Source organism: Cyprinus carpio, chromosome A7, assembly GCF_018340385.1.
Source record: "Cyprinus carpio isolate SPL01 chromosome A7, ASM1834038v1, whole genome shotgun sequence".
NCBI classification, from domain to species: domain Eukaryota; kingdom Metazoa; phylum Chordata; class Actinopteri; order Cypriniformes; family Cyprinidae; genus Cyprinus; species Cyprinus carpio.
Genome location: NC_056578.1, coordinates 45,928,588 through 45,954,353, shown reverse-complemented (window position 1 = coordinate 45,954,353; position 25,766 = coordinate 45,928,588). Strand labels below are relative to the sequence as shown.

The window sequence follows — 25,766 nt, the reverse complement described above, 5'->3', positions numbered from 1 at the left end:
GCGTGAAGGTGTCCCTGGACTGTAAGTGTTGTTGTGTGTTGTGAGCGCAGTGCCGCAGAAGTCTCTGGGTCACGAGGTGAAGGACCTGACGTCCAGTCAGCTGCTGAAGCTGGAGAAGGAGAATCAGATGCTGCTGAGGAGTGTGGAGGAGCTGAAGAGCGGCGCACAGCTCCACCTGGAGAGAGACCAGCAGAAACTCAGCCAGCAGGTCAGACGCTTCTCCACACTGGGCTCAGGAGATATTTCTGAATGCAGTGTTAGATTTCATCAGTCATGATGAAAAGTGTCTCTAAGAATAAGAGTGACTTCATTCTGATGAAGGATTATGAAACTAAACATCATCTTTAGAATGATGTGTGCTGATGAGACCAGGGATAGTAGCAAGGAAGTACATTTTGATGTGGCTTCAAATAGTGACAGTAAGCTGTGAATAAATTCTGTTCCTCACACAAAGAAAGGAGAACAGTTTGAACAGAATGGGAACCCAGCTCTCAGAGCAGGAACATATTCAGCAGCGAGTAATCTGAGGTTAAATCTGATTTGGGTTCAGTTAAGCTGCTTCCGGAGCATTAGCCGCTCACACGAGTTTGATCGCTCATTATGAGCGTGTGTGTGTGTGTCCGTATGTCTGTGAGCATGTGATGAGTGCATAAAGCACACAGAGACAGACGGACGGTGTGTGTTTGTGCAGCTGGAGCAGCTGCAGGCGGAGCTGACTGCAGACAGAGAGAGTCTGCGCTGCGCTCAGAGTCTGAGCACAGATCTGCTGAAGGAGAAGACGCAGCTGGAGAAAACACTGGAGACGCTCCAGCAGAGCTCCGACAGACAGGTACACACACACACAACCCTGCATCTCATCCATCTTACACTGCTGAGCTCACATAACTGTTCATTTGATTTCCATGTCCTCCAGACGTGGAAGAAGTCATAATCGTTTGACATATCAGTTCTTTCTCATGACAGAATGAAGGTTTAGCATGGTAATGACATGACAAGGTAATGAATTCGGTCTTAGATTGGATCTGCTGAGCAAGTACACAAACATGTGAAACATTCATAAATGCCTGCACAAACACACAACACGAGCCCCAACAATGTCGATGTAGCACCGAGAGCTGTTAACCGCAGGTGAGGCTTAGGCGTAACACTGCCCACTGACCTGCTAGGTGTACCTGGAGCTGATTTAACTGGTCAGTTGTGTGCGCCTGGACCGGGACACCCTTAGGTTTACTGAGCTAATGTCCTGAGTGTGTCTGAGCTGATTTGTTTAAGGCTTACCCATTTAGTGCTGTGTGTGTCATTAGGACAGACTGGTAGAGTCAGTGCATGCTCACAGAAGCAAGGCTGCATGACAGCTCACTGGCTGACAGATTACCAGTAGAGGACCTACTGGTTCATGCTGGCGGATTTACACTAGTTTATTTTTACTTATCTGATCACGCTGTAGTTTCATCACTGAACTTCAAGGCAGTAGTGCACTGGAACATTAAGCCATGTTTACTTTTACTGTATTTGGCTCAGTTTTTTCAGACATACAGGGACAGTGCACGATATTAATCATCTCTATAAATGTTCCAGTTTTTAACTAATACAGCTCATTTTCAACTTTAGCCTCTGGTCCGATATTAAAAAAATATATCAAACAAAGCAGCACACTAATAGGAATAGGCTATAAGGTAACAGACTTAACAGACTTTAAAACTTTCCTTGTAACAGTTTTCTACAGAAAAAACAACAGTTTTGAGTACCTTCAGGCATGCTGCTGATGATACATGTCAAGTTTCGTAATAAATTAATGTGTCCATAAAATATAGTATTTTACAATAAAATTCACAGAGGCCTAGATGGATAAATTAGGTATCGATCAACTGGACATATACGAGTCCAGCCAGACACAGATTAGGACCCTGCTTGAGTCCCTTCAGGTCATGGTCGTCACACACCAGGTTTGGTCTAAATGTGCATAAGATATCACCTCACGTGCGTTTCAGCATGCGCTTCATCACCTCCATTCACAGGTTATTAGAGAACAGTTTGACAAATAAACTTGAACTCCATAACTACAAGATGAATATGATCTAATTTGATTTGGTCTAGGATTTCAGATTTAAAAAAAACATTTGTGATGGCCTTAAACGGTCCTGTGCACGTTGTTTAACGATCTCTGTTACCTGGCACACCGTGTCTGGCCGTGACGCAGGTCAAGGGTCTGGAACAGGAGAACGATCATCTGAACCAGACCATCGCCTCTCTCAGGCAGCGCTCTCAGGTCAGCGCTGAGGCCCGCGTCAAAGACATCGAGAAAGAAAACCACGTGCTGCACGAGTCCATCAAAGAGACCAGCAGCAAGCTCAACAAGATGGAGTTTGAGCGCAAACAACTTCGCAAAGACCTGGAGCACTACAAAGAGAAAGGAGAAAGAGCCGAGGAGCTGGAGCTGCAGGTTTATCGACTGGCGCGAGAGAAGGAGAGTCTGCAGAAGCGTCTCGCTGCTCTCGCCATCACCTGCGGGAAGGTGGAGGTGCTGGAGAAGGAGAATGCCGAGCTGGAAGCGGAGAGCAGGAAACTGAAGAAAGCAGCAGACGGTCTGAGGAACGTTTCCTATCAGCTGGAGGTCCTGGAGAAGGAAAACACTCAGCTGGATGAAGAAAACCTGGAGCTCCGGCGCATGCTGGAGTCTTTACGGTCCACTGGAGCAAAGGCTGCTCGGCTGGAGCTGGAGAACAAAGAGCTGGAGAACGAGAGAACCCAACTCAAAAAGAGTCTCGAGCTCCTGAAGGCTTCGTCCAAGAAAAACGAGCGTCTGGAAGTCAGTTACCAAAGCCTGGACGCAGAGAACCAGCGGCTGCAGAAAGCCCTGGAGAACGGCAGCCGCAAGCTTCAGCAGCTGGAGGGAGAACTGCAGGACACGGAGGTGGAGAACCAGAGCCTGCAGCAGAGCCTGGAGGAGCTGAGGATCTCCAGCAAAGGTCTGGAGCAGCTGGCGCAGGAGAACGCAGCCCTGGAGCAGGAGAACAACCAGCTGGAGAAGGACAAGAAGCAGCTGGAGAAGGAGAACAAACGGCTGCGACAGCAGGCTGAAATCAGAGACTCCAAACTCGATGAAGACAACCTGCGCATCTCTCATCTGGAGAAGGAGAACCGCACGCTGGGCAAGGAGGTCACCGCTCTCAAAGACATGTGTGGTCACGTGAAAGACTTGGAGAAGGACAATAAAGAACTGGTCAAACAAGCAACCATAGACAAGAAGACCCTGGTCACTCTGAGAGAGGTAAACACGTTTAGCTGGGTGCGTGCTTGACTGTGGACTGCTTGCACGACTCTTACTGTGATGTTTCCTGATGCAGGAGCTTGTCAATGAAAAATTAAAGACCCAGCAGATTAACAATGACCTGGAGAAGCTGACCCATGAGCTTGAGAAGATCGGCCTCAATAAAGAGGGGCTTCTGGGTGATGAAGAGAGCTCTGATGACAGGTAATTCACACATGGAGTGATCAGTTCAGGGCTGCTATGAATTTACATGAATACTGGAGTCATGACTGTCACCTGATCAATGGTGTTTTTCTTGTTTTTCAGGTTTAAACTTCTAGAGTGTAAACTGGAGTCTGCTCTGAAGTCCTCTCTGGAGATCAAAGTGGAGAAGATCGCTGCTCTGGAAGCCCGACTGCAGGAGTCCTCCAACCTCAACCAGCAGCTGCGGCAGGAGCTCAAAACGGTTGGCCGTTAAGGGTTGGCTTGGCTTTTTGGCAGTTGACAGTGACTTTAGACTGTGTCTATTAAGCCCACTTTTGTCCACCTGCAGGTGAAGAAGAACTACGAGGCTCTGCGCCAGCGTCAGGAGGAGGAGTGTTCGGCTCAGAGCTCGCCTGCAAGAGGACGGGAGGACACACAGAGCAGATGGGAGAAGGAGAGTCAGGAGGCCACGCGAGAGCTTCTGAAGGTCAAAGACCGGCTCATAGAGGTGGAGAGAAACGTATGTAGGACACCTGCTGCTCATCACTATCAGAATGTGTTTATGTCAGCACAACAGCTGATAGTGCTGATGTTTGTCCAGAACGCCACTCTCCAAGCAGAGAAGCAGGCTCTCCGGACGCAGTCAAAGCAGCTGGAGTCTCAGAGCGGGAATCTCCAGGCGCAGATACTAGCTCTTCAGAGACAGACCGCGTCCCTACAGGAGAACAACACCACACTACAAACACAGAACGCCAAACTACAGGTCAGAGTCGCTCTCCTCGCCCAGTTATCCAGTCCAGCGCGGCCCTCGCTCTGAGAGAAAGGGTGTGATAGATGTTTCTCCTCATGACTGTAACAGGATTTGGTCGTGAAAGCTTTTCAGGCCCCTGAGGGTTGCACAAAACGATCTTCAACTCTTAAATTGATGTTATTACCCTGCTGCCGTGTGCTCATTTACCAGAAGCGCACTTTGAGTGTTGAAGCGAGAGAGTGATTATGATGTGCTGGCAGGTGGAGAACTCGACGCTGAGCTCTCAGAGCGCCGCTCTCATGTCCCAGAATGCTCAGCTGCAGACGCAGCAGTCCGGCACAGAGAGCGAGAGGGACGTGGCCATTCGAGAGAAGGAGGAACTGCGCACGGTCTACGATCTGCTGCTGCGCGACCACGAGAAGCTGTCTGCGCTGCACGAGAGACAGGCCTCGGAGTACGAGGATCTGATCGGCAAACACGGAGAGCTGAAGAGCGGCCACAAGAGCCTGGAGCTGCAGCACCGCAGCCTGGAGAACAGGTGCAGACACCACGACCCTCACCATTCATTCAGCAATCACATATACGATCTTAGACAGCGGAGGACCTGTGTGTGTGTGTGTGTGTGTGTGTGTGTGTGTGTGTGTGTGTGCGCAGGTACAATCAGCTGCTGAAGCAGAAGACCGAGCTGGAGCAGCTGGAGAGAGAACTCACAGCTGAGCGAGAGAAGATGATCTCCGACAGCAAGAGCCATCAGGACACGGCCGCACAGTACCAGAGGCTCAGCGAGGAGCTCCACACGTGAGTGTCAGGATGAGCAGTGTCTCTCTCGACTGAGGCCGATCTCTCATGAGCGTCTCTCCTGTGTGCAGGCTGAGCTCCACGCACCTGCAGCTCCTGAAGGACAATGAGCTTCTGCAGACCGATCATAAGACCCTCAAGAGTCAGCTGAACACGGCCCGGCTGGAGCAGACGCGTCTGGAGGCCCAGTTCTCCAAACTCAAAGAACAGTACCAGCAGCTGGACATAACCTCCACCAAACTCACCAACCAGTGCGAGGTACACACTTCACCATCTCACACAGCACCAGCAAAAACTTGAGCTTCAGAATTTCATTTAGATTTTTTATTAAAAATCGTAATAATCAGAATCAGACTTGATTTATTCAATGCCCTTAGCAGGACAGTAGAGTGAGAACACTTAACATGTTCACACGAGACCCGAATACACCACACTATCCACATAAAAATTATACACGTGCTTTATCACATATATTTAGCAATAGTCTTTTGCTATTATAGCAGATAGCAATAGCAATTTTGCATGTTATTTGTTATGTTCTCTATTGAGTATGGCTCTACACTTCCTGATCTCACGTCAACATGTGCACATGTAAACTCGTGAGGTTTAAAGAGCAGGTCATATGGTATTTTAAAGTGTCCTAATATTGTGTTGGAGTCCCCTGCAACAGGTTTAAATCTAAGGTCAGAAAACACTAAATTTCCCAGAATATACATTTATACATAGTCATTTGTCTATGAGTTCAAAACGGTTCGTTCGATTCAGTTCTGAGCGAAATGTCTGTAAACCCCTCCCTTCCTCAAGCCTACTCTGCTCTGATTGGTCAGCTGGCCAAGTCTGTTGTGATTGACACTAAGAGGTGGCTAGAGCAAGTTAGCGAGCGCTACCATCTGTGTTGCCAAGTCCGTGGTTGTTTTTGATGTCTTGGGTTGTAGCGACCCCAATAACGTCATATTTAGGCACTGGAATGTGAATTTCCCAGGGGAACCCCGACTGAAAGCATGTATTTTACAACCCAGAATGTGATTTTAAAGAGGGACCACCCTCGAAACACGATTGGGCTACTTTTGAGTAGACATTGGGCAGTTTTGTTGTGACAACCTGGCAACCCTAGCATGCACCTTTTCATAAAACTATAATATAGTGCTCCAACAGTTCTTAAAATAATGACATAAAAACATTTTGTTTAACACTTACGCAAGCGAATCGTGCCCACAGCTAAAGTTTAGCTGCTAAACTGTAAACGGTTTATCACATGCGCACCAGCCTAACTAACTCGTCTCTCTCTGCAGTAACCCTGTAGCTACATAAACAGCGCTTCCACAGTGATCATAAAGTCTGTGTGCTACACTACATTCTTTATTATTAAACGAAGTAACATCAGTCTACAATAATCGACACATTCTTAGGTTCACAGTGAATTATCAGAAGTACTTCAGTAAGACAGTAATAAAGTGCTTTAGCTGGAAGCCTAAAGCTGCACTAGGTATACATCACATATTAGCACACAAACTTGATTTGAGCACTCAGTTGAAAACGTACACATAACATATCAATCATACTTACAAGTTGTGGTTCGGAGACGCTTGTTAGTAGGGCTGCAACAACTAATCGATAAAATCGATTATTATCGATAATTAAAATCATCAACAACGATTCTCATGATCGATTAGTCGGGTCTGCCCACAGTGCACGTCCAGCTTCAGCCGGTCACATCAAATTACAGCACTGAATTACACATTTCTGTGGATAAAAATGCATCTAAAACTAGTGGAGGAAACAGAATGAGCTCCTGCAGGGTAAGCAGGTGATCCAGGCTGCACAAAACATGAGAAATCTTTATTTGAAGCTTCAAGCTGATGCATTAGTGTAATGCCTTGCCCTGTCAGTCGCTTTGACAGATACGTGTGTGCGTCCTCAGTGCAAAAAACCTTCAGTTAACGCTCATATCCTTATCTGTACATATTCTGTCACAAATTCACCCAAGCCTTTCCCCTTTTTGCATTAAGACCCTTCCTGACAGTCTGTGTTGAGCTGAAATCTTTACTGAAAGAGCGGCGCGGCAGACGCGCGTTAAACAGACGAAACACAGAGAGAGAGGGAGAAAACATTCACTGTGCTGGAATATCTGTTGATGAACATTACATTTATGTTTAAAAGTCAACATGCGGTGCGAGTACTTTATGAGAGTACTAGAAACTGAAGGGACAGCAGTGTAACTGTCTGAATATTAATGTCAGACGCTTTTACAGGATAAAGAAATGACTGACTGATCAAAGTGTTCCTGCAGAACATTACTGTGATTTAATTCATCTTAATTTTCTTTATTATTTTAATTTTTGATCTAGAGATTTAAACTATATTGCCTACAATGATTAACTTATTAAAACAAATTTATGTTAGGTTCTTAACCAGTTTTGTAAGGTTTGTGCCACTGCTGCTCTTAACTAACAGTACTGGTAATCACCAAAATCAGTTTTTAGCTCTCTGTATTAGTCCCCCCTAAAAGCTCTTAAGTTACAGTAGTAGGCTATTTCTAATGCTAAAATAGAATTATTGATGTTATCTATGAAAAAAACGCAGAAAAAAGTCAAGTGCTTTGCTTTTTTTATTCAGATACCCAATTAATCAAAAAGTACATAAACAATGCCAGCAAGCTGTTATCAGAGGCAAAGAGGGCCATTTCTGTTATTATGTGAATAAATACTATTTAGTTGTTTCGGTTTGTTATTTGCCCAATAAATGACAATAAAACTTTTAGATTTACTTTTTTTTTGACAGATTCCTAAAATATTTGTGTTTTCTATTATGACAGGTGGTCTAATAAATTGTTAAGCACTGTCTGTTTTCATAGCTTTCAGGTGCACGTTTGTTTGAAGGACATCGGGCAGAATGTGGAATAGTGTGTTTTTGTCAATAAAATTAAAATAAATGTTTTATGTGTAAAATGTAAAATGTTTTCTTTTTAAAGATCCGATTAATTGAGTAATCTAAAAAAAAGTAAAATAAAAAAAATAATCGACCAACTAATCGATTATCAAAATAATCGTTAGTTGCAGCCCTACTTGTTAGTCCAAATTAAGAAGATTAGAAGCCAACGAAGATAAAAGCCCAGATTAGAGAATCAGTCCTTGATAAAATGACGAGCACAACTGAAGGGTTGAATTGTATTCCTGTGGTATCGTGGAACACCGCGTCTTCTTGACACAGAGAGTGTCTGTATTTCGCGGACAGGCGGGGATTATGCTAATGAGTTACCCAGTGACGTATACCAGCAACAGGCAGAAGATTCGAAAATATGACGACTCGTTAAGGTGATTCGGAGTTGACTCTTTCTTTTGAGAGACAATATCTTTATTTATCATGCACTTTTTTGATTAACAACTTCGCAGACTGTTTACATTGAAGGACAGCTACCTTACAAACTGCAAAAGAGAGATTTTTCAAAAACCCATCTGACCTGCTCTTTAAACTAAAGATGAGTGGAGGGTGACTGTGTTCGTGTGTGATGTGTCCTGCAGTTGTTAAGTCAGCTGAAGGGGAACCTAGAGGAAGAGAACCGGCATTTGCTGGATCAGATCCAGACCCTCATGCTGCAGAACCGGACCCTGCTGGAGCAGACCATGGAGAGCAAAGACCTGTTCCACGTCGAGCAGAGACAATACATGTGTGACATCACCATTATTTTACCCTCATTCTTGTTCATCTTCTGAAGCTGTTTTCCTGTAATGAATATCACCTCCTGTGTGCTGATGCTCTTTGATGCCAGCATACTTCTCTCTGTCTCTCTCTCACACACAGTGACAAACTCAATGAGCTGAGGAGACAGAAAGAGAAACTCGAGGAGAAGATCATGGATCAGTATAAATTTCATGACCCATCACCTCCACGAAGGTAAGCACACCATCTCACGCAGATCACTGGTATGACAGCACAATGCACTGGAGAAATGCTTTCTGGAGTGAGAATGTCTAAGACTAAAGCCCAGACGATGACGTGCTCCCTGTAGCAGCTCTGGTCCATCCCCCTGATAAGGATGAAAGCAAGATATGCATGCTGATTTCTTTTATAACACAGATGGGACTCTCCACAACACTAGACAGCACTGGATGTGGCTAATTACTCAAGGCTTCTGCACTTCACTATACTTATAATATGCCAGACCTTCCTGGCTTTCCTGAACCGAGTGAATAATCTGAACTCTCTAGGAATTACAGTGAGCTTGGAAAGGGCTTTACCCTGACACTGTCAGTAGTCTATTAAATTCGGGGAAATTGAGACAACGCCCGCAGACTACGCCCTGACAGATGCAGTGGGGCTGACTGTGATTTGCTTGGCTCAGTAGACATCTAGCAATGGCCACTGTTCTTCTCGCTGAGGGAATGAAACACCACTAGATCTGGATGCTTTGGGATATCAGTCTGAGCAAGAGCAGATGAAGTCAGAGGGTGTTGCTCCTTGCTTTGCTGCACCGGTAATGCAGCAGTTCTACATCAGTCCATGGCATCTCACTTAGATCTGCTCTCTCAGGAGAACATACTGCACTCATGCCCTCACAGTCATAACTACTGGGTGTGGCCTTTAAAAGGTTCAGTCTAAGTGTTATTGAATTTCCCTGGAGCGAGTAATATTATTCAGATTACTCAAGTGGTTTCCACTAGGTCCTTGAATAACTTTGGAAGTGGAATGTACAGGGATTTCAAATGTGTATTTTGTGGGATTACTGCCCTCAAATGTGACCCAGTGACATCACAGGTGATTCTTGAAAACCCATTAATATTTAACTGACATTTAACTGACGCTTTTATCCAAAGCAACTTGCATTGCATTCAGTCATTCTCAGTTCATGGATTCCATCAGAATTCAATTCAACCTGTGACCTTGACATTGTTAGAACCATGCTGTACTGTTGGGCTACACTACAGGAATAGTGTGCTACTAGCTCCAGGGTACTTTAAAATGCTTAACATGCAGCCTGGGCAACTACTACTCTTAGTACTCAACTCTTTAATTTTGAAATGCTTTGAGAGGCAGGAAATGCAAACTGGTAATATTTGCTGATGGCATTGTAGTGGTAGACCTAATCATGGATCTTGACCTAGAGGAGACGGAGAACCTGGCAGGGGAATGAAAAACATTTTTCACTCTGCATTAGCTAAATTAGTAACCTGATATTGGAAGACTAGCGAGAAGGTACAATATCAAAATCAGTTTCTCACGAATAAATGCATGCTAACTGAGAATTGCACTCCCTTTAATATTTTCTGAGTTGTACTTTTAAACTCACTAGTCTGCCTCACTAATCAACCTAGACTGTGTTTCCCAAAGGCATCATAAGCCAAAGTGCCTCGTACAGACTGTTGGTGCCTATGCTTTCTACAGTCTACTTGAGCTCACAGCAGTTTTGGGAAACACAGCCCAGTCTGCTGCCGAACAGTCCTGGCACATCCTTTATACACAGTGTGGCTCAGTATATTTACCATCCAAATGTCAAAAGTTCAGGATGTTCTCTCAGATAAAAAGCACCATCTCGGGCAGCATCACTGCCTGCAAACGCACATCTTAGGTGTGTAATGGCCTTCAGAGCGTGATGCTTCCATCTGAACACATCACCAGGAGGGATTCACATGGACTCCAGAAAGTGCAGGATAAGAGCCAGGATAAACGGTTGTTCTTAAACATTTCTGTGGACCGCTAATGCTATTATGTAAATGCACTTTTATAAATTGATTTAGTACATTTAGTGACAACCCACACACCTGTGTGAATTTCATCATTTACACAGCGACTGCACTGGTCCTCTTTCCTTGTGTAGAAAGTAGTATAAAATACTTGCATTGCATTGACCTCTTGGAGTTTCATGCACTCTGAACGCCACCTCAGATTCATGCAGAATTTCTCCAGGCTGGTCTTACTCCAAATTCAGCATTTCTGCCTAAGGTGATTAAACCGGGATTAGGTTGTTTTAGAGTAGAAATCCCTGTGTGTCATTTTACTCTCTTCGGTTCTGCGGAGGAGAACAGATGGCACGGTTCATTCCCACTGAGGCCATTGAGTGTGTGTTTAGAGGGGACAGGCACAACGCTTCAGATGACCAGCTTTCTGTGTGTTTGCAACAGCATTATAAATGCAACAGCTGTCTCACAGAGTAACACAGAAGTCTTCAGCCCTGCTCCTCGAGGACCACTGTCCTGCAGAATTCAGCTCCAACCTTGATCAAACTCACCTGAACTACACAATCAAGGTCCTCAGGATCCATTGAAAAATGCAGGCAGGTTGGAAATAAACGTTGCTGGTGAGTGGATCTCCAGCAGATCAATAGTCAGTAACTGTACCCAAGTACTTGTATGAGTTGACCTTCCTTACCTGTAATAACTATTTTAGATTGGATATTAACTTAAAAGTTATAAGATTCTGCCGTCATGTCTTAGTCTTGGAAACATTCATTTGTAAATAAGGACTCTTACACTAGGGCTTGTCTGAATACCAATTTTTGAGCTTCGACGCTTCGGTAGTAATTAACATAGAATATTCACAGCTTCGGAGGGAGGGGGCTGAACATATTCTTCTCTACGTTAGCTGTTGCTGTGCTACGCGAAACGACAACTGTCGCGTCCGGTGTACACATGGTGTAATAAAGGCAGGAATCTCTGTGTCTGTCTGTCTGTTTGCTTTTTTATTTTATCGAGAACTGTTCATCCAGTCGACTTCACGCGTGGCGGTGTGTTGCTGTGGACCCAAGGGAGTGCAGTGTCGCATTTTGTGCAGTATGGACACGCAACACGTTCAGAATGAATAAACTTTTAATGAACTACAGAACAGTGCGAGACAGAAGTGACGCACCTCACACGAGCAGGGCTTATATACTCCGAGAACAGACACTGCACTAGTGATACAAAACACACAGGTTTGTTAAGAGCAATACTTTTAATATAGACAAATTATTATTAGGCTGGGCTACGTTATTTTATTTTATTTTTAATTTTTTAATTTTTTATGACTACCGTATTCGCAAGTATTTTCCAAGCAAATTAAGTGCACGTTTTTATCATGTGTAAAATGAATGATTAACATGCCGGATAAAAGCAGTTAGTTTTTTCTTTTTACTCCAGCAATATATTATAGACATACTACTTGCAGAACTTGTGGTAGGTCAGTTTCAAATCGCATATTTGGCACACTGCCTTTGTCTTGTCCTCACTCAATAAAGTGCTCCCACACAGCTGAGGTCTTCAGCATTTTTGTCTTCTCTTCCAGATGAACTGAATCACGACGTTCACTCATGGGCAGTTCATATTCAAGGGCGAATGAGGGGGGATGCCAGGTGTTCAAAAAAAAAAAAAGATATTTGAATCTCAAAATTGAAAATTGAATGCCAACCCACTGAACGAATATTTGAATAATCTAATATTCTGGTCCAGCCCTGTCTCACACCAATCCAAAAAATAGTTCAGAATGGGCCCATGCTCTGTATCACCCTGTTTTAATAGGCTTAGCACCACTGTATCATCGGCATATTTTATAATGTGTCTGCCTGGATATTGACTTCTGCACCTATTAGGGATGTGCATTTTAAGCAAAAGTAATATTTGATAATCACTAGGTATTATTCGATTAGTAGTCGAAAATCGCACCCCTCCCGCGCATGCACCCACGCACTCATAAACACACATCCATATAAAGAGAGAGAGTGAGAGAGACTATTCAGGCTTTCAATCTATATGTTAACAAACTGTTTAATTCATTAGAGAATAGTCGATCCTAACCCAAGCCAATTGAAGGTTGTATGATTGCTGAAACATAAATATAACATAACCGAAAGACAGCACTTATTAACATAACGTCCGTTGATTATCTGCTCACAAGGCTGTAGGAGCCTAGGACATTTCTATTTTTAAAAACGTTTACAGATTATTTAAGATTAGAACAGATTAATTCAGCCATGAATATTAGGCTTAAAACACATTATGCGCTAAAACAGAATATCATTCTTAAAACAGTACGCCTAAAACATATTGTGAACAGCCTGAATGACGGCACTAATGTGAACATTTATTTTAACGTCTGTATTTATAACAATAACCTATTTCATATTTTTAGAAAAAAAAAATGAGCATGTCCACATGCTCAGGAAGAAGACGGGAGCACAGTCTGTTGAGTTATTGTGAGGTGACCGCACCACCCTCTGTCCCGCTGGCCTGTGCTCACTCTGCACTTCACGCTCCGGCCGGTGTTCTGTCCATCTCTGATACCTGTCAGATTTTGCTACCTCCCATGAAAAAAGTTGGTAGTACTTATATGGGGCCGCCAAACCGAGGGGGAGCTCCGTGTCGCTGTCCTCATTACAAAACAGATCCTTACACGGCCCGGACCGGGGCTAATCAGAACTCTCTGCCCGAGTCCGGCCCGTGTTGCTGTCCTCATTACACAGCTGCTGTTGCAGCCATTATAATAGTTTAGTTTTGGTTTTTAATGGTCATATTTCATTTAGATTCTTTATTAATTTAATTCAGAAATATGATTGGAACATTTTATGTTTGTTTAATTCAAGTTTGTTTGTTTTTTAAATAGCCTACAAAGTGGTCAGCGCAAGACAGTGAGTTTATCATCATTTAACACTTCATAAAAAATAAAAAATACAAAAGACAAAATACATAATATATTTTAGGAATAAAGTCAAAATTACGATAATAAAATCATGTTACATTGCGTGAAGTAGAAGTGAATATATCACACCTGTATACTCCGCCAAAAAAAAAAAAATTGTGGCACCTGTCATTCTTCACATTTAACACAAAAAACAGCAATATTACTGACAATTTTTTAAACACAAATTGATTTATTTCACGAGACACTCGTTTGTATTAAATTGTTCAGTTTTTTTTTTCATTATTTCCAAGCATTTATACCATAATTGAAAGTTTGTGAATAGTAGAAAAATCAACATAACAGAGTCAAAAAAAAAATTATATCTGGGCGGAAAATGTTTATGGTTATCAGTTAGTGGAATATTACATTTTATTCTTTCAACAAATAAATCATTTTAATGCAGCTAGCTTATAATCAGGACTTAATACATGGGAAACTGGAAATTTTCTCGCTCAGCACAGTGGAGTGCATCGTTTTGTTAACTTTGTGGTTTATTATTTTGAGATTCACAAGATATTGCTTTATAGATCGATTGCGTTTGCCGCACAGAAATGTACACGTAATCATGCTGCATGTATCAGTAATTCCCTGCTCACACTGCATGCGTACCGCACCCTGATTAAACTGAACCGTGCCTTGGCCCACCTCTTCCAACCAACCGCGTCCGATCACATTAGACAACCAAAACCGGGCTTTGGGGGTCAGACGCGCTCGGGCACGGTTCACATTCTTAAAAAATAATTGCACAGCCTAATCAATATTCTGTAATTAAATCGACTAATCGAATATTCGAAAATCGTGACCCATCCCTAGCACCTATCTGTAAATAAAACATTAATACGTGGGAAACAGGAAATTTCTCCAAATCCACCAATCATAAAATAAAAAAAAAATCACACAAAAAATTTACAAACATCAAATTAAGATCTTCTGGTCAGAAAATCTAAAATCCAGGCCACCAAGCCTTTAGGAACTTCAAATTCAGACAACAAATGTTCAGCTAAAAGAATAGTATGAGAATAGTATTAAATGCACATGCAAAATCTATAAGTAATAAACGAGCATGATCCTTAGCAGTATCCACATGTCTATATATGATATTCATGAGTGTCAGAGTGGCATCCTCCATACTCCTATTCCTCCTCTAAGAAAATTGTAGCGGATCAATCAACTGACTAGTATACTCTACAATCCAAGTTTTAATAATTCTCTCAAAGTACTTCATTAATAATGACGTTAAGAAAATCGGTCTGAAATCATTTGTCTGGCATTAGGAATTGGCACAATAATAAATTTTTCTGCACTGCAGGTACTCTCTGTAATTTAAACAAGGTCTGAAAAATAAAATAACTGATATCACAGAGCTGATAAGCACAACTCCTCAAAACTCTCTCTCTCACTTTATCAGGCCCAGGACTTTTATTTTGTTGGGTGGCTTGCAAAACTCTCAAAACAGAGGCTTTTTCAATCTGTATATATTCCTCTGTTTTTAAATTAGAATAAAAATCCATACACCTTCATTAAAATCATCTCCGTTTTCAGACAAAGACTTTGTCAAGGTAATTTCTATTTGTTCTTTATTTTTTGCACCAGCCATTTCTTTAATTCCATCCCATGCTGACTGAATATTTTTCTTAATAAACTTGTCCTCTACTGATGCCTTATATTTCCTTTTTGCCCTCCTAATTTCTCGTTTTACTACCTTATTTACCTGACACTTTTCCAAATCTGTGCCTTGATTAAAAAAAAAATGTTTCTTCTTATTTAAAACATATTTCAGTGATTTTGTCACCCAGGGCTTATTATTTGAATACATTTTTACATATTTCCTAGGTATCTCAGACTCTTCACAGACGTGAATATAAGAGCTCACAACATCAGCTAACTCATTATTGTCTACATAAGAAGATTTAAACATGTTCCATTCAGTGTGATCAAAGCAGTCCTAAAAACTTAACACGCTCTCATCAACACATATTTAAAACAACCTAATAACTGACCTCCCTCTCTGCAACACTGATTTATAACATGGTTGCAAAGAGACTGCATTATGGTCTGCACAACCAATGGGAAGTCTAGGAAAGGATCTATATGCATCTGGTATTGACCCATAACATAGATCAAGTGTTTTATGATGGCATGTTGGACAGTCTATATTGCTGGAAATTTAAAACTCCCTCCAAGAACACTTGTTAAAATCGCCCATAATAAAATGGGGAGCATCCGGTGAATTCAACTGATACCGATGCACCGCTTGACTGATTATCTCCATTGCCTTCTGAACATCAGACTTCGAATGAATGTATACCACTGAAATCCTCTTGGCAAATAGAAAGGCTGGATAGATACAGTCAGTAGTTCTATATCTGCAGTGCACATTTCCTCACGCACAATCACTGTCTTTGCCCATCGATTGTTCACGTACAGACAGACACCTCCTCCTTGAGACTTCCCTGTGACTGAAGATTCACGGTCCAGCCGTAGAGGTGCCCCAAAACCATCCAAAGACAGTTCAGTGTCACAATCATTCCCATTTAACCAGGTCCCTGTTAGTGCAATCATACAAGCTTCTCTGTACTCCCGTAGACAGCACACATTTACTTGCAGTTCATTTATTTTACTTCGTAAAGATTGCACATTCACGAGGATTATGCTGGGCAGTGAGAGAAGCTTGAACCCCAACTTTTTTAACTTGAGTCGTATTCCACCTCGTTTTCCCCTCTTCCTCACCTTTATATTAAAATCCAAATTTTCATAACTTGTATTTCTTTGCAAGTCTGTACTACAATTCTCCACAGTCCTTGGATAATTCCCCGCAGTTGGAGCAGCAATTCCCAGCTGTATTGTAGCATTGGATAGCGTGGGGATTCCTGAGCACTCCAAACAGCCCCCAAAAATGCCCAAAGTATCAAAAACCAGAACCAGTCCATTCCATCTAATGAGTACTGAAATGTATTAAAAAGGTAAAAAAATAAATAAAATTGATGCTTTGGGTAACAAAACACGTAACAGAGATGAAAAGAGGGACAAACAGTTCCAAACACCAAACACATGAGGCACAGTGCTGCTGGTCGCTACTAGAGCAGCGCCCAATCCTGATAAGATCACATGATAAGAGTTGCTGAGGGGAAGTTGTGGTCTAGTGGTTAGAGAGTTTGACTCCTAACCCTATGGTTGTGGGTTCGAGTCTCGGCAGTACCACGACTGAGGTGTCCTTGAGCAAGACACCGAACCCCCAACTGCTCCCCGGGTGCCACAGCATAAATGATAACCACTGCTCCGGGTGTGTGTTCACGATGTGTGTGTGTTCACTGCTGTGTGTGTACACTTTGGATGGGTTAAATGTAGAGCACCAATTCTGAGTATGGGTCACCATACTTGGTTGTATGTCACATCACTTTCTTTTTTTTTTAAATTTTTTCTGTAGGAGGGGCAACTGGATCACGCTGAAGATGAAGAAACTGATCAAGCCAAAGAGTCGTGAGCGCATGCGCTCTCTCACACAGACCCCACCCCACTCTGAGTCCAGCGAAGGTTTCCTGATGCTGCCGCAGCCGGACAGTCAGGACAGCTCGTCCGTCGGCTCTGGATCCAACTCACTGGAGGACACGCTCACCCACCGCACCAGCAGTGAGTATCAGCACACTTCCTGTTCCCTGCAGTGTTCTGCATCTGCAGTGCAGGACTGACCTTCCTGCAGTGTGCAAGTTTCAATGTAGTTTAGTCAGTCACTTCACTCCTGAATCACTCCGACAGGTTCATTAATTGACTGAGTCAACCGAATGATTTCCACTGATTTCATGAGTGAATCCAGCTCCGCTCAGAGGTGTGTGTTGGAGGCATGGTCGGGCTGCTAGTACACGGTGGTGCATGCGGGTTTAAAACTGGGAAATGTTACTCTTGATCCCATACACCATCTTTTGTTTTCTTTTTTAAACAAATCATTTGTTTGTTTATCAATCATCACAACGACTGCATTTGTGAATTCAGCGCTATAGAAAAGTTGTATTAAATGCCTGTTTACTGTCTATATGTGATTTTGTGCGCATCCAACAGAAAACATGGCGAGCTCACATCTCAGCTCGAGAATGATTTCAGCAAACACACGTGTGACATATGATCGTGTAGTTCCAGCCTGACGCTTTCTCATGTTTTCTTGCTTTCTTTGCAAAGGAAAGCGAGTTGAGAAAAGCCAAGCGCAGGTTTCCTCTAACAGTATGCTGTCAGTCAGCCCATGAACACTTTGCATTTGTGTTCCTCTCTATTAAAGGGGACATTGGATGCAAAATTCACTTTTACATGGTGTTTGCTTATATAAATTTTTCCAAGCAGTATGACATCATATTGCACAAGCCCCGCCCACGACCACGTTGACTGGTTTCACACTGCAAAGTTGAACAGCGCATATTTTTTCGGCATGCATGTTAACAAATGAGCGCATTCACACCAGGAGCAGTAGAGTCGTGTGAGCAGCACTGAAGTTATGGTTTCGGCACCAAGTCTGTTTTTACTGTGGTGCTCACACTCATACAAACTTTCAAGACTTTAAAACTTTAAAGTTTATAACTGACCAACTTCTAAAAACAAATGTATAGTTGTCTTTTTAAACAAATATGTACCTTTGGAGCCACTGCTGTGATGCTTCTAGTGTGAATATTCTCTCGAGTCTGCAGCTGCAGTGACGATGTAGTTACGCTGAAGTGAAGCTCAAGCTTGAGGTATGTCTCCCGACATCAGGGCCAAGCATTGGTTTAGTTTTGTTTTTGATGGTAACACACCACAGAATACATGAAATGGAAGAGAGGGGCAGGGTGAGCAGTAGCTCATTATCATTTAAAGAGACATGCATCTGTGAACAGAGCTATTTTAAGCTAAAAAGGGTGTTGTTTTACACGACCATTGAGGAAATTTAACCGAAGTATGTTGCAGACATTTCATGAAGACCCTAAAGAATCATACCAACTACTTGAAAATGAGCATCCGATGTCCCCTTTAAAAGGTGCAATGCAAAGAGTGTGTGACTGCGATTCAATGCTCGTCTGCCATAGTTCTCCAATGTCATTCATTCATCTGTGTGTGAGACCACATGGAGAATGTCCATTTGAGCTGCTCATAGATGATCTGTGACTATCTCCCGCATTGCACTCTTTAATAACCATGTCCTGTTGTCATCAGACTGTGGCGTACGTTTCAGTACATGTGTGTTCTCTTGATGTTCAGAGTGATCATGCTAAACGTATCAGCATCATTTAGACAGAATGGTGCACTGGTTGTCACGCTAACATGTTCTCTCCTCCTGCTCTTTGTGTTTCTTTGCCTTGCTGTGCTGTCCGGTGACAGCGCCGAAAAAGCTTCCGTTCATGAGGAACCGATCCAAGGAGAAAGACCGAGTGAAGGCCGTCTACCGCCGCTCTATGTGTAAGACATCTGATTGTCCACATCATCACACTCTTCTACACACTCTTACTGTCCGTCTCTTTTGCAGTGGACTTCTAAGCACTCCCATCATTTATCAACATCAGTCACTAGACACATCTGCACTCTCCTCTTTCTCTCGTCACCGATATAGTGACTGTGACACAGTTAGAGTTATGTTCCTCTTTTCAGATGAATAAGCATAATTCAGATCAGTTACAAACGATTTTCAAGATTAAAGTACAAGGTTACAACCTCAGCCCTCTGACTAGTGTTGGGCGATATGGTCATTTTTTAAATCGTCATATCGTCAGCCCGTGAGATCGATGATACATGATATTATCGTGCATGGGTGGAGCAAGAGAGAGACTCTGTGTACTTGTCATAGCATAACTATTTGGTGTTTTAAACTGTGCAGGTGTGCGAGAGTGAGCCTATGGAATCACCAATAATCTAAAAAATATACTTTCAAACATACTGATAAACTAACGTTAAATATAAAAATACTATATTTAAAACAGCTAGTTCATATATAGTCGGACGCAACTGTCATATCGCGCGTCTTGTGACAAATTTGCCTCATCTGCGCATGGAATTTATCAGTTTAAATGTTCTGCAAAATCAGTCAACGGTGAAAATCAATAGTAGATTTCATTTAAAGTCCAACAGTTTAACACTAATATTGGACATAAACAAACACGTTAAATATAAAGTATTTAAAACAGGTAAGTTCATATATTTGAAGGTAGTGTTGAATTGAACTGATGCATCAGTCATACATCGCTCCGGACTGCGCGCCTCATGACGAGCTCGACGCACCGCCACAGAAACAAGAATGAGATGTATTCTAATATAACTGTGGCATTAAACTCAGTTAGTGAGGGCTTGTTTAAAATATTACACACATACAGGTCATTCAGATTACTTGTTAAAGTGCAATGAAATACCTTATATCTGCAGACGATGTACGTCTCCTTCACCGGCTCTAATCCTCATTTGCGCGCACGTGTGTCTGAAATGCGGTGCTGAAGTGAAATAGCAAGGCAATTTGATAGCCGAATTATATTAATTGTATTCATTAATACGAGAATGAGCCTAATATCGACTTGATTATCGACAAAGACATCTGCTATCATCGATACACAATACTGTCATCTATCAGCACAACCCTACCTCAGACCAAATCAGATCTGTTTGGAGATTTCAGTGCCCCACATCTTACAATGCTTTCATTAGGATGAAATGAAAAGAAAAAATAATATATATATACATATATAAATGTGTAGATAGATATGTACTGTTATTTTCTTTTAAGACACCAGCAATCATCCCACACAGTGAAGACAGTACCCAACCATCAATCATTACATTTAAATCAACACTGAAAACTGTCCCTCAGAGAAGGTTTAAAGGGTCATGAACTGAGAAATCAAATTCCCTTAATCTTTTGACATATAAGAGGTCATTGTACGATAAAAACATCCTGTAAGTTTCAGAACTCAAAACTTTCTTGTTAGTCTAAAAACAGGTTATATTGAAGCCAATCTGGCAAAATGACAGGTTATGGAGTGTGCTGCTCTATGACTTAATAGTGTGGCTAAACCCCGCCCCCGCAGATGCAGAATAACACCGGTTCTACATCACTGCTTAGCCCACGCCAGTTTGCGTATGTAGTGTAAATAACGAGAAAGGCAAACACAGAAGCTAACGATAAATTATTATATGTGGACATCAGAGAACAGCACAAAATAATAAAAAAGGCAGTTCATGACCCCTTAAGAACTACAAAGATGGACACCAGACAAGTGTGAGTGTATGAACTCTATCACACATGTAATGGGTTAGTTAACACTAGCGTTGGACTGACACACTGTTGAGGTGGTGGTGGTATATAAACTGTTCATGTGTCTGACGGATTAGTGTCTCCACACACCTTATGCTGCTGTCATAGTATCATGAACACTTGTGAGGTTGTGTTTCCGCTGATCTCTTGCATTCAGTCTTGCTGTCTTTCTTCACATCTCTTGTTTTTGTCCTGAGTGTTCACTCATATTGACCGCATGCATCTCGCAGCGGACCTTTAGCAGTTAATCCAGTGTGTGTGTGTCTCAGCCATGAACGACCTGCTGCAGACGATGGATCTGTCTGAGGGTCAGTGGTCCAGCAGCACAGATCATCTCGAAGCTCGTGACGAGGCCATCGGCTCTCAGCACAGGAAGGAGTTTGGATCCATGGACTACGCCAGCCTGACCCTGACCTTTACCCGCGGCGCTCGCCAGCGCTCTGATACAGGTACATTCACTGCAGCATACAGGGACACAGCTGATGAAATAGAACTGCATTTTGTGCTGCTGACCATGTGCTGCGGTCTCGTCTGTAGACACTGCTGTGTCCAGTGATGACATCACACAGCTGTCGTCGGAGGAGTGCGGTGCGCTGCGAGCTCAGGGTGAGTAAACTGCCCTCGGCACACGGGGCTCTGGTCTCTGGCGTGAGCGTCTGTTGGCCCGCTGTGATGTCATCTCCTGCTGCTCTGACTGATCACGCTCCAGCTCTCAGAGCTTTCATGTCTGATTCACAAACACTTATGCACTCGTTCTTTTTAAAGAGCAGGTCAGATGGTATTTTAAAGTGTCCCAATATTGTGTTGGAGTCCCCTACATCAAGTTTAAATGCATCTAAGGTCAGAAAACATTATAATTTCTCAAAATATACATTTAATATTAGAGTCATTTGCCAATGATTTCGAAATGATTCGTTCCAAACAAGTTCGGAGCAAGCCCCTCCCTTCCTCAAGCCTACTCTGCTCTGATTGGTCAGCTGATCAAGCCGGTTGTGATTGGCTCAGAGATGAGTCCTTGAGCCAGTTAGTCAGCTATCATTGATAAAGCACCTTTACATAAAACAATAATATAGTGCTCAATCCGGTTAAGAAAAGGATAAGACGCTCTGTCTTCACCTTTAATCAGAACACAGAACAGCTGTATCTCTCCCGCATTAACCCTGTAACTGCCAGTGCAGCACAATAAACAGCAGTTTCACAATTATTATAAAGTCTGTGTGCTACACTACATTCTTTATTATTAAACAAAGTAATTAGAACAACGTCGGTCTACAATAATCGACATATTCTTAGGTTCACTGCGAATTTTTAGAACTACTTCAGTAAGACAGTTATATTGTGCTTTACCTGGAAACCTAAAGCTGCACTAGGTATATATCACATATTGGCACAAAAAAAAATTATATTTGAGCACTCAATTGAAAATGTACACCTAACGTATCAATCGTACTACTTACAGGTCGTGGTTCAGAGAGCTTGTTAGTCCAAATTAAGAAGATTAGAAGCCAACGAAGATAAAAGCCCAGATTAGAGAAGCAGTTCTTGATAAAAATGACAAGCACACAACAAAAGGCTCGAATTGTATTTCTGTGGTATCCTTGAACACCGCGTCTTCTCAACATGATGTAAACGCACTAATAGCAGAAGTGTTTGTGTGGGCAGATCAGACTCTGTTCGTATTTCGCGGGCAGGCGGGGATTATGCAAATGTGTTACCCAGTGACGTACACCGGTACAGACAAAAGAGTCGAAAATATAACGACTCGTTACGGCGATTCAGAAACCGACTCTCTCTTTTGAGAGACAATATCTTTATTTATCATGCACTTTTTTGATTAACAACTTTGCAGATTGTTTTCATTTAAGGACAGCTACGTTATAAACTGCAAAAGAGAGATTTTTAGAAAACCCATCTGACCTGCTCTTTAAGGAGTCCATTAAAAAAAACCATAAAACAGCCTCAAACCTGCTTTTAAGTTCCAGTGAGAGTGAGTCAGTGAATCATTCAGACTCTTTATTCCTAGGACAGTGTGCAGTTCAAAAAGACATAGTTGTGTAATAAAGGCCATCCTCACATGTTGGAACAACAATCAACACATCTGTTTTAGTTTTTTCAAACATGTTGGAATATTCATACAAAACAGAGTGATAATTAAATGGCAGAAATGCAGTAAGGAAGAAGCCGAGTGTGTGTGTGTGTGTGTGTGTGTGTGTGTGTGTGTGTGTGTGTGTCGCTCAGGTGTGATGAACGGCAGTGTGAGCCGGCCTCACAGCGAGAGCAGCGGTGACGTCTCTGTGAGTCTGGACAGTCCCCTGAGGCAGAGGTCAGCGCAGCACAGCTCTCTGGACGGCAAGCCTGCAGGAAGTGAGCAGATCCTGACGGAGAGCACAGAGCCAGCAGAGGTGATGCACACATTTAAACACCTCTTAACACTCGTCTCACGCTGTCAGACTGTGCTCAAGAACTGTCCACTCAGACAGGAGAAGACCGACCAGTCCCAGTGTGGTCATCTGAGATCAGTCGACGCAGTGATACTGACACGAGTTCACAGGCCCAAACACTACCGGTCAAAGCTTTGGGGCCCGAAAGATGTCTCTTCTGCTCACCGAGGCTACATTTGTTTATCAAAAGTACAATAAAAGAGTGAAATATTAATACAATTTAAAAGAGCTGTTTCCTATGAGAATGTTTTAAAAATGTCAAAGCTGTATTTTCAGCATCATTACTGCAGTCTTCAGCGTCACATGATATTCAGAAACCATTCTAATATGATGATTTCTGATTATTATCAATGTTGAACACAGTTGTGCTGCACAATATTTCTGTGGAAACACATTTTATTTTTCATGATTCACAGATGAATAGAAAGTTCAGAAGAACAGCGTTTATTTGAAACAGAAATCTGCTGTGACATTAGAAGTGTTTTTACTGACTCTTGATAAATTTAATGCATCCTTGATGATAGAAGAACTCTAGCACTCTATTCTATTTCTATTCTTACTAGTTTTCTTTAAAAAACCATTCTCTATTCTTTTTCTATTCTTTTGACTTTTATTTTTATTATTAGAAAAAAGAAAGAGCTTCTAACACTTCTGCTTATTTTCTTTTGATTTATTATTAAACAAATGAGATGAGTAAAAACAAACACTCTTGCTGCGTGTACCGTTAGGCTAACCGAGACGCGTCACAGCACTCACATACAGTGCTCTGTTGTTGGTTTGCTTGTTCTCCTCATTAGCACGTCTCTGTGGATGAAAGCGTGTGCTACATGACTGAATGTGAATGGTAGTGCAGCGGTCTCGTCACAGACGTCTCGCTCACATGTTCCTGTTCTGAACAGACCTGTAAGTGTTTGTGTTCTCGTGTGCAGGACGTTCTCTCAGCACAGTCGTCTGGTGTGTCCCGAGAGCGTGTGAAGAGCCGTGGCATCTTACGCTCGGCCAGCGGCAGGGCTCCACCGGGACGTCCCAGCCGCACCAAGGGCTCCGGCCTGTCGTCGCAGAGCAAGGCGCTGTCTGTGTCAGTGTCGGAGCGTCTGGACTCGTCCTCAGGCCTGCCCCGCGCCAGCAGCGTCATCTCCACGGCCGAGGGCTCCGTGCGCCGCACCAGCATCCACGACCTGCTCTCCGAGGACAGCCGTGAGCCCTCCAGTGAGTACGGCCTCGCTCCCCAGGCCCCCGACGCAGCCCTGCACAAGTCCACTAGCATGCCCTGCAGCGTAGAGGAGCCCGAGCCGTCCAGCCTGCAGGCCTTTCTGGGTCCCTCCTTCACCGTAGACTCCATCTTTAGTGAGCCAGCGGTGACGGGCGGCGCTAGAAACCAGGCCATCCTGTCCCTCAACACGGCGCTCGTTAGTAACATTAGCGGCCCTCCCCATAGAGCCCCTGTGAGCAGACGCTCAGACGAGCGGCCCGCTGCCGCTGAGCCCGGGGCTGGGGCCGGGGCCGGCTCGGAGGACGGCCAGTCGCTGTGGTACGAGTACGGCTGCGTGTGACTGCATGGCTCTGCTGACCCCTGACCCCTGTCTGCATGAGTGTCTGTCTTTATCCTGATCATGTGATTATCCTGTTGTGTTAGCTGATGTGCTGTGTCTGTCAGCGCTAGCGGAGGAGGCTTCTCTGACTGTGTTGCTGGTGTGCATGGCTTTCTCCCCGCGCTCCGTCCTGCTCGAGGAGCTGCAGCTCAGACTCCGCTGGGCGTGTTCGTGCATGCCGTGCCTCCTCATACCGTATCATAGCGCTCTTCTGTACTGTCCCGTTGAAGTCTGGCTTGCTTTCGTTCTGCAGATGTGGAAGTGTCACAGGACAGCAGGACGTCTAAAAGCAGAGGTGGAGCGCAGAGTTTGTCCTGAATTCCCACGGTGAGTGTCAGGATCCTCCTCTTCCTCAGGAGACACACAATCACTAATCATAGTCACCACAATCAGCATCGAGCAGTCAGTAACACTCACTGAATCCTCAGAAACACAGACTGTATGAACAGAGTCTCACTGATACTGATGCCTCTGTTAAATGGGTTATTTCTCTGTTAATATCTTCCATCAGTTCATTGCTCCTCGCTTTATTTTGCATGTTTATTTTCATGATAAATATGTAATAAAACTGATAGCAGTGTTTTGTCTGTTATTTCCTCACACTTGATCACAGAGAGACGAGCGCGGTACTGACGGCTGAAATTAATCTTATTTTTCTCAGCCATAAAAAGTAAAAAGCCATTTTTTTTAAAAAAATTAACCCTTTTATTCATCAAAGATACATTAAATGAAAAGTAACAGTAAAGACATTATTGTCACAGCAGATTTCTGTTTCAATAAACGCTGTTCTTCTGAACTTTCTATTCATCTGTGAATCCTGAAA

The 25,766-nt window shown here is 43.0% G+C and overlaps 1 protein-coding gene across 12 annotated transcripts in view; it reads left to right on the top strand.

The window, feature by feature from the left end:
* The window catches only part of LOC109094940 (girdin-like), a 45,274-nt gene that overhangs the window by 17,028 nt on the left and 2,480 nt on the right, over window positions 1-25,766 (top strand). For 3 of the 12 annotated variants that reach the window (XM_042761264.1, XM_042761272.1, XM_042761261.1), the window contains 20 exons: window positions 51-208; window positions 692-829; window positions 2,201-3,271; window positions 3,348-3,475; window positions 3,578-3,716; window positions 3,804-3,974; window positions 4,056-4,217; window positions 4,466-4,743; window positions 4,860-5,003; window positions 5,075-5,261; window positions 8,525-8,670; window positions 8,805-8,897; window positions 17,080-17,282; window positions 17,467-17,478; window positions 18,993-19,070; window positions 21,180-21,359; window positions 21,448-21,516; window positions 23,149-23,312; window positions 24,281-24,560; window positions 25,197-25,515. In XM_042761264.1, the coding sequence (XP_042617198.1) occupies window positions 51-208; window positions 692-829; window positions 2,201-3,271; window positions 3,348-3,475; window positions 3,578-3,716; window positions 3,804-3,974; window positions 4,056-4,217; window positions 4,466-4,743; window positions 4,860-5,003; window positions 5,075-5,261; window positions 8,525-8,670; window positions 8,805-8,897; window positions 17,080-17,282; window positions 17,467-17,478; window positions 18,993-19,070; window positions 21,180-21,359; window positions 21,448-21,516; window positions 23,149-23,312; window positions 24,281-24,560; window positions 25,197-25,261 (3,866 nt within the window). In that variant the 3' untranslated portion in view covers window positions 25,262-25,515. Of the gene's footprint in view, window positions 1-50; window positions 209-691; window positions 830-2,200; window positions 3,272-3,347; window positions 3,476-3,577; window positions 3,717-3,803; window positions 3,975-4,055; window positions 4,218-4,465; window positions 4,744-4,859; window positions 5,004-5,074; window positions 5,262-8,524; window positions 8,671-8,804; window positions 8,898-17,079; window positions 17,283-17,466; window positions 17,479-18,992; window positions 19,071-21,179; window positions 21,360-21,447; window positions 21,517-23,148; window positions 23,313-24,280; window positions 24,561-25,196; window positions 25,516-25,766 lie in introns of those variants that run through there. The other 9 variants (XM_042761263.1, XM_042761262.1, XM_042761269.1 and 6 more) reach the window with 7 other exon arrangements.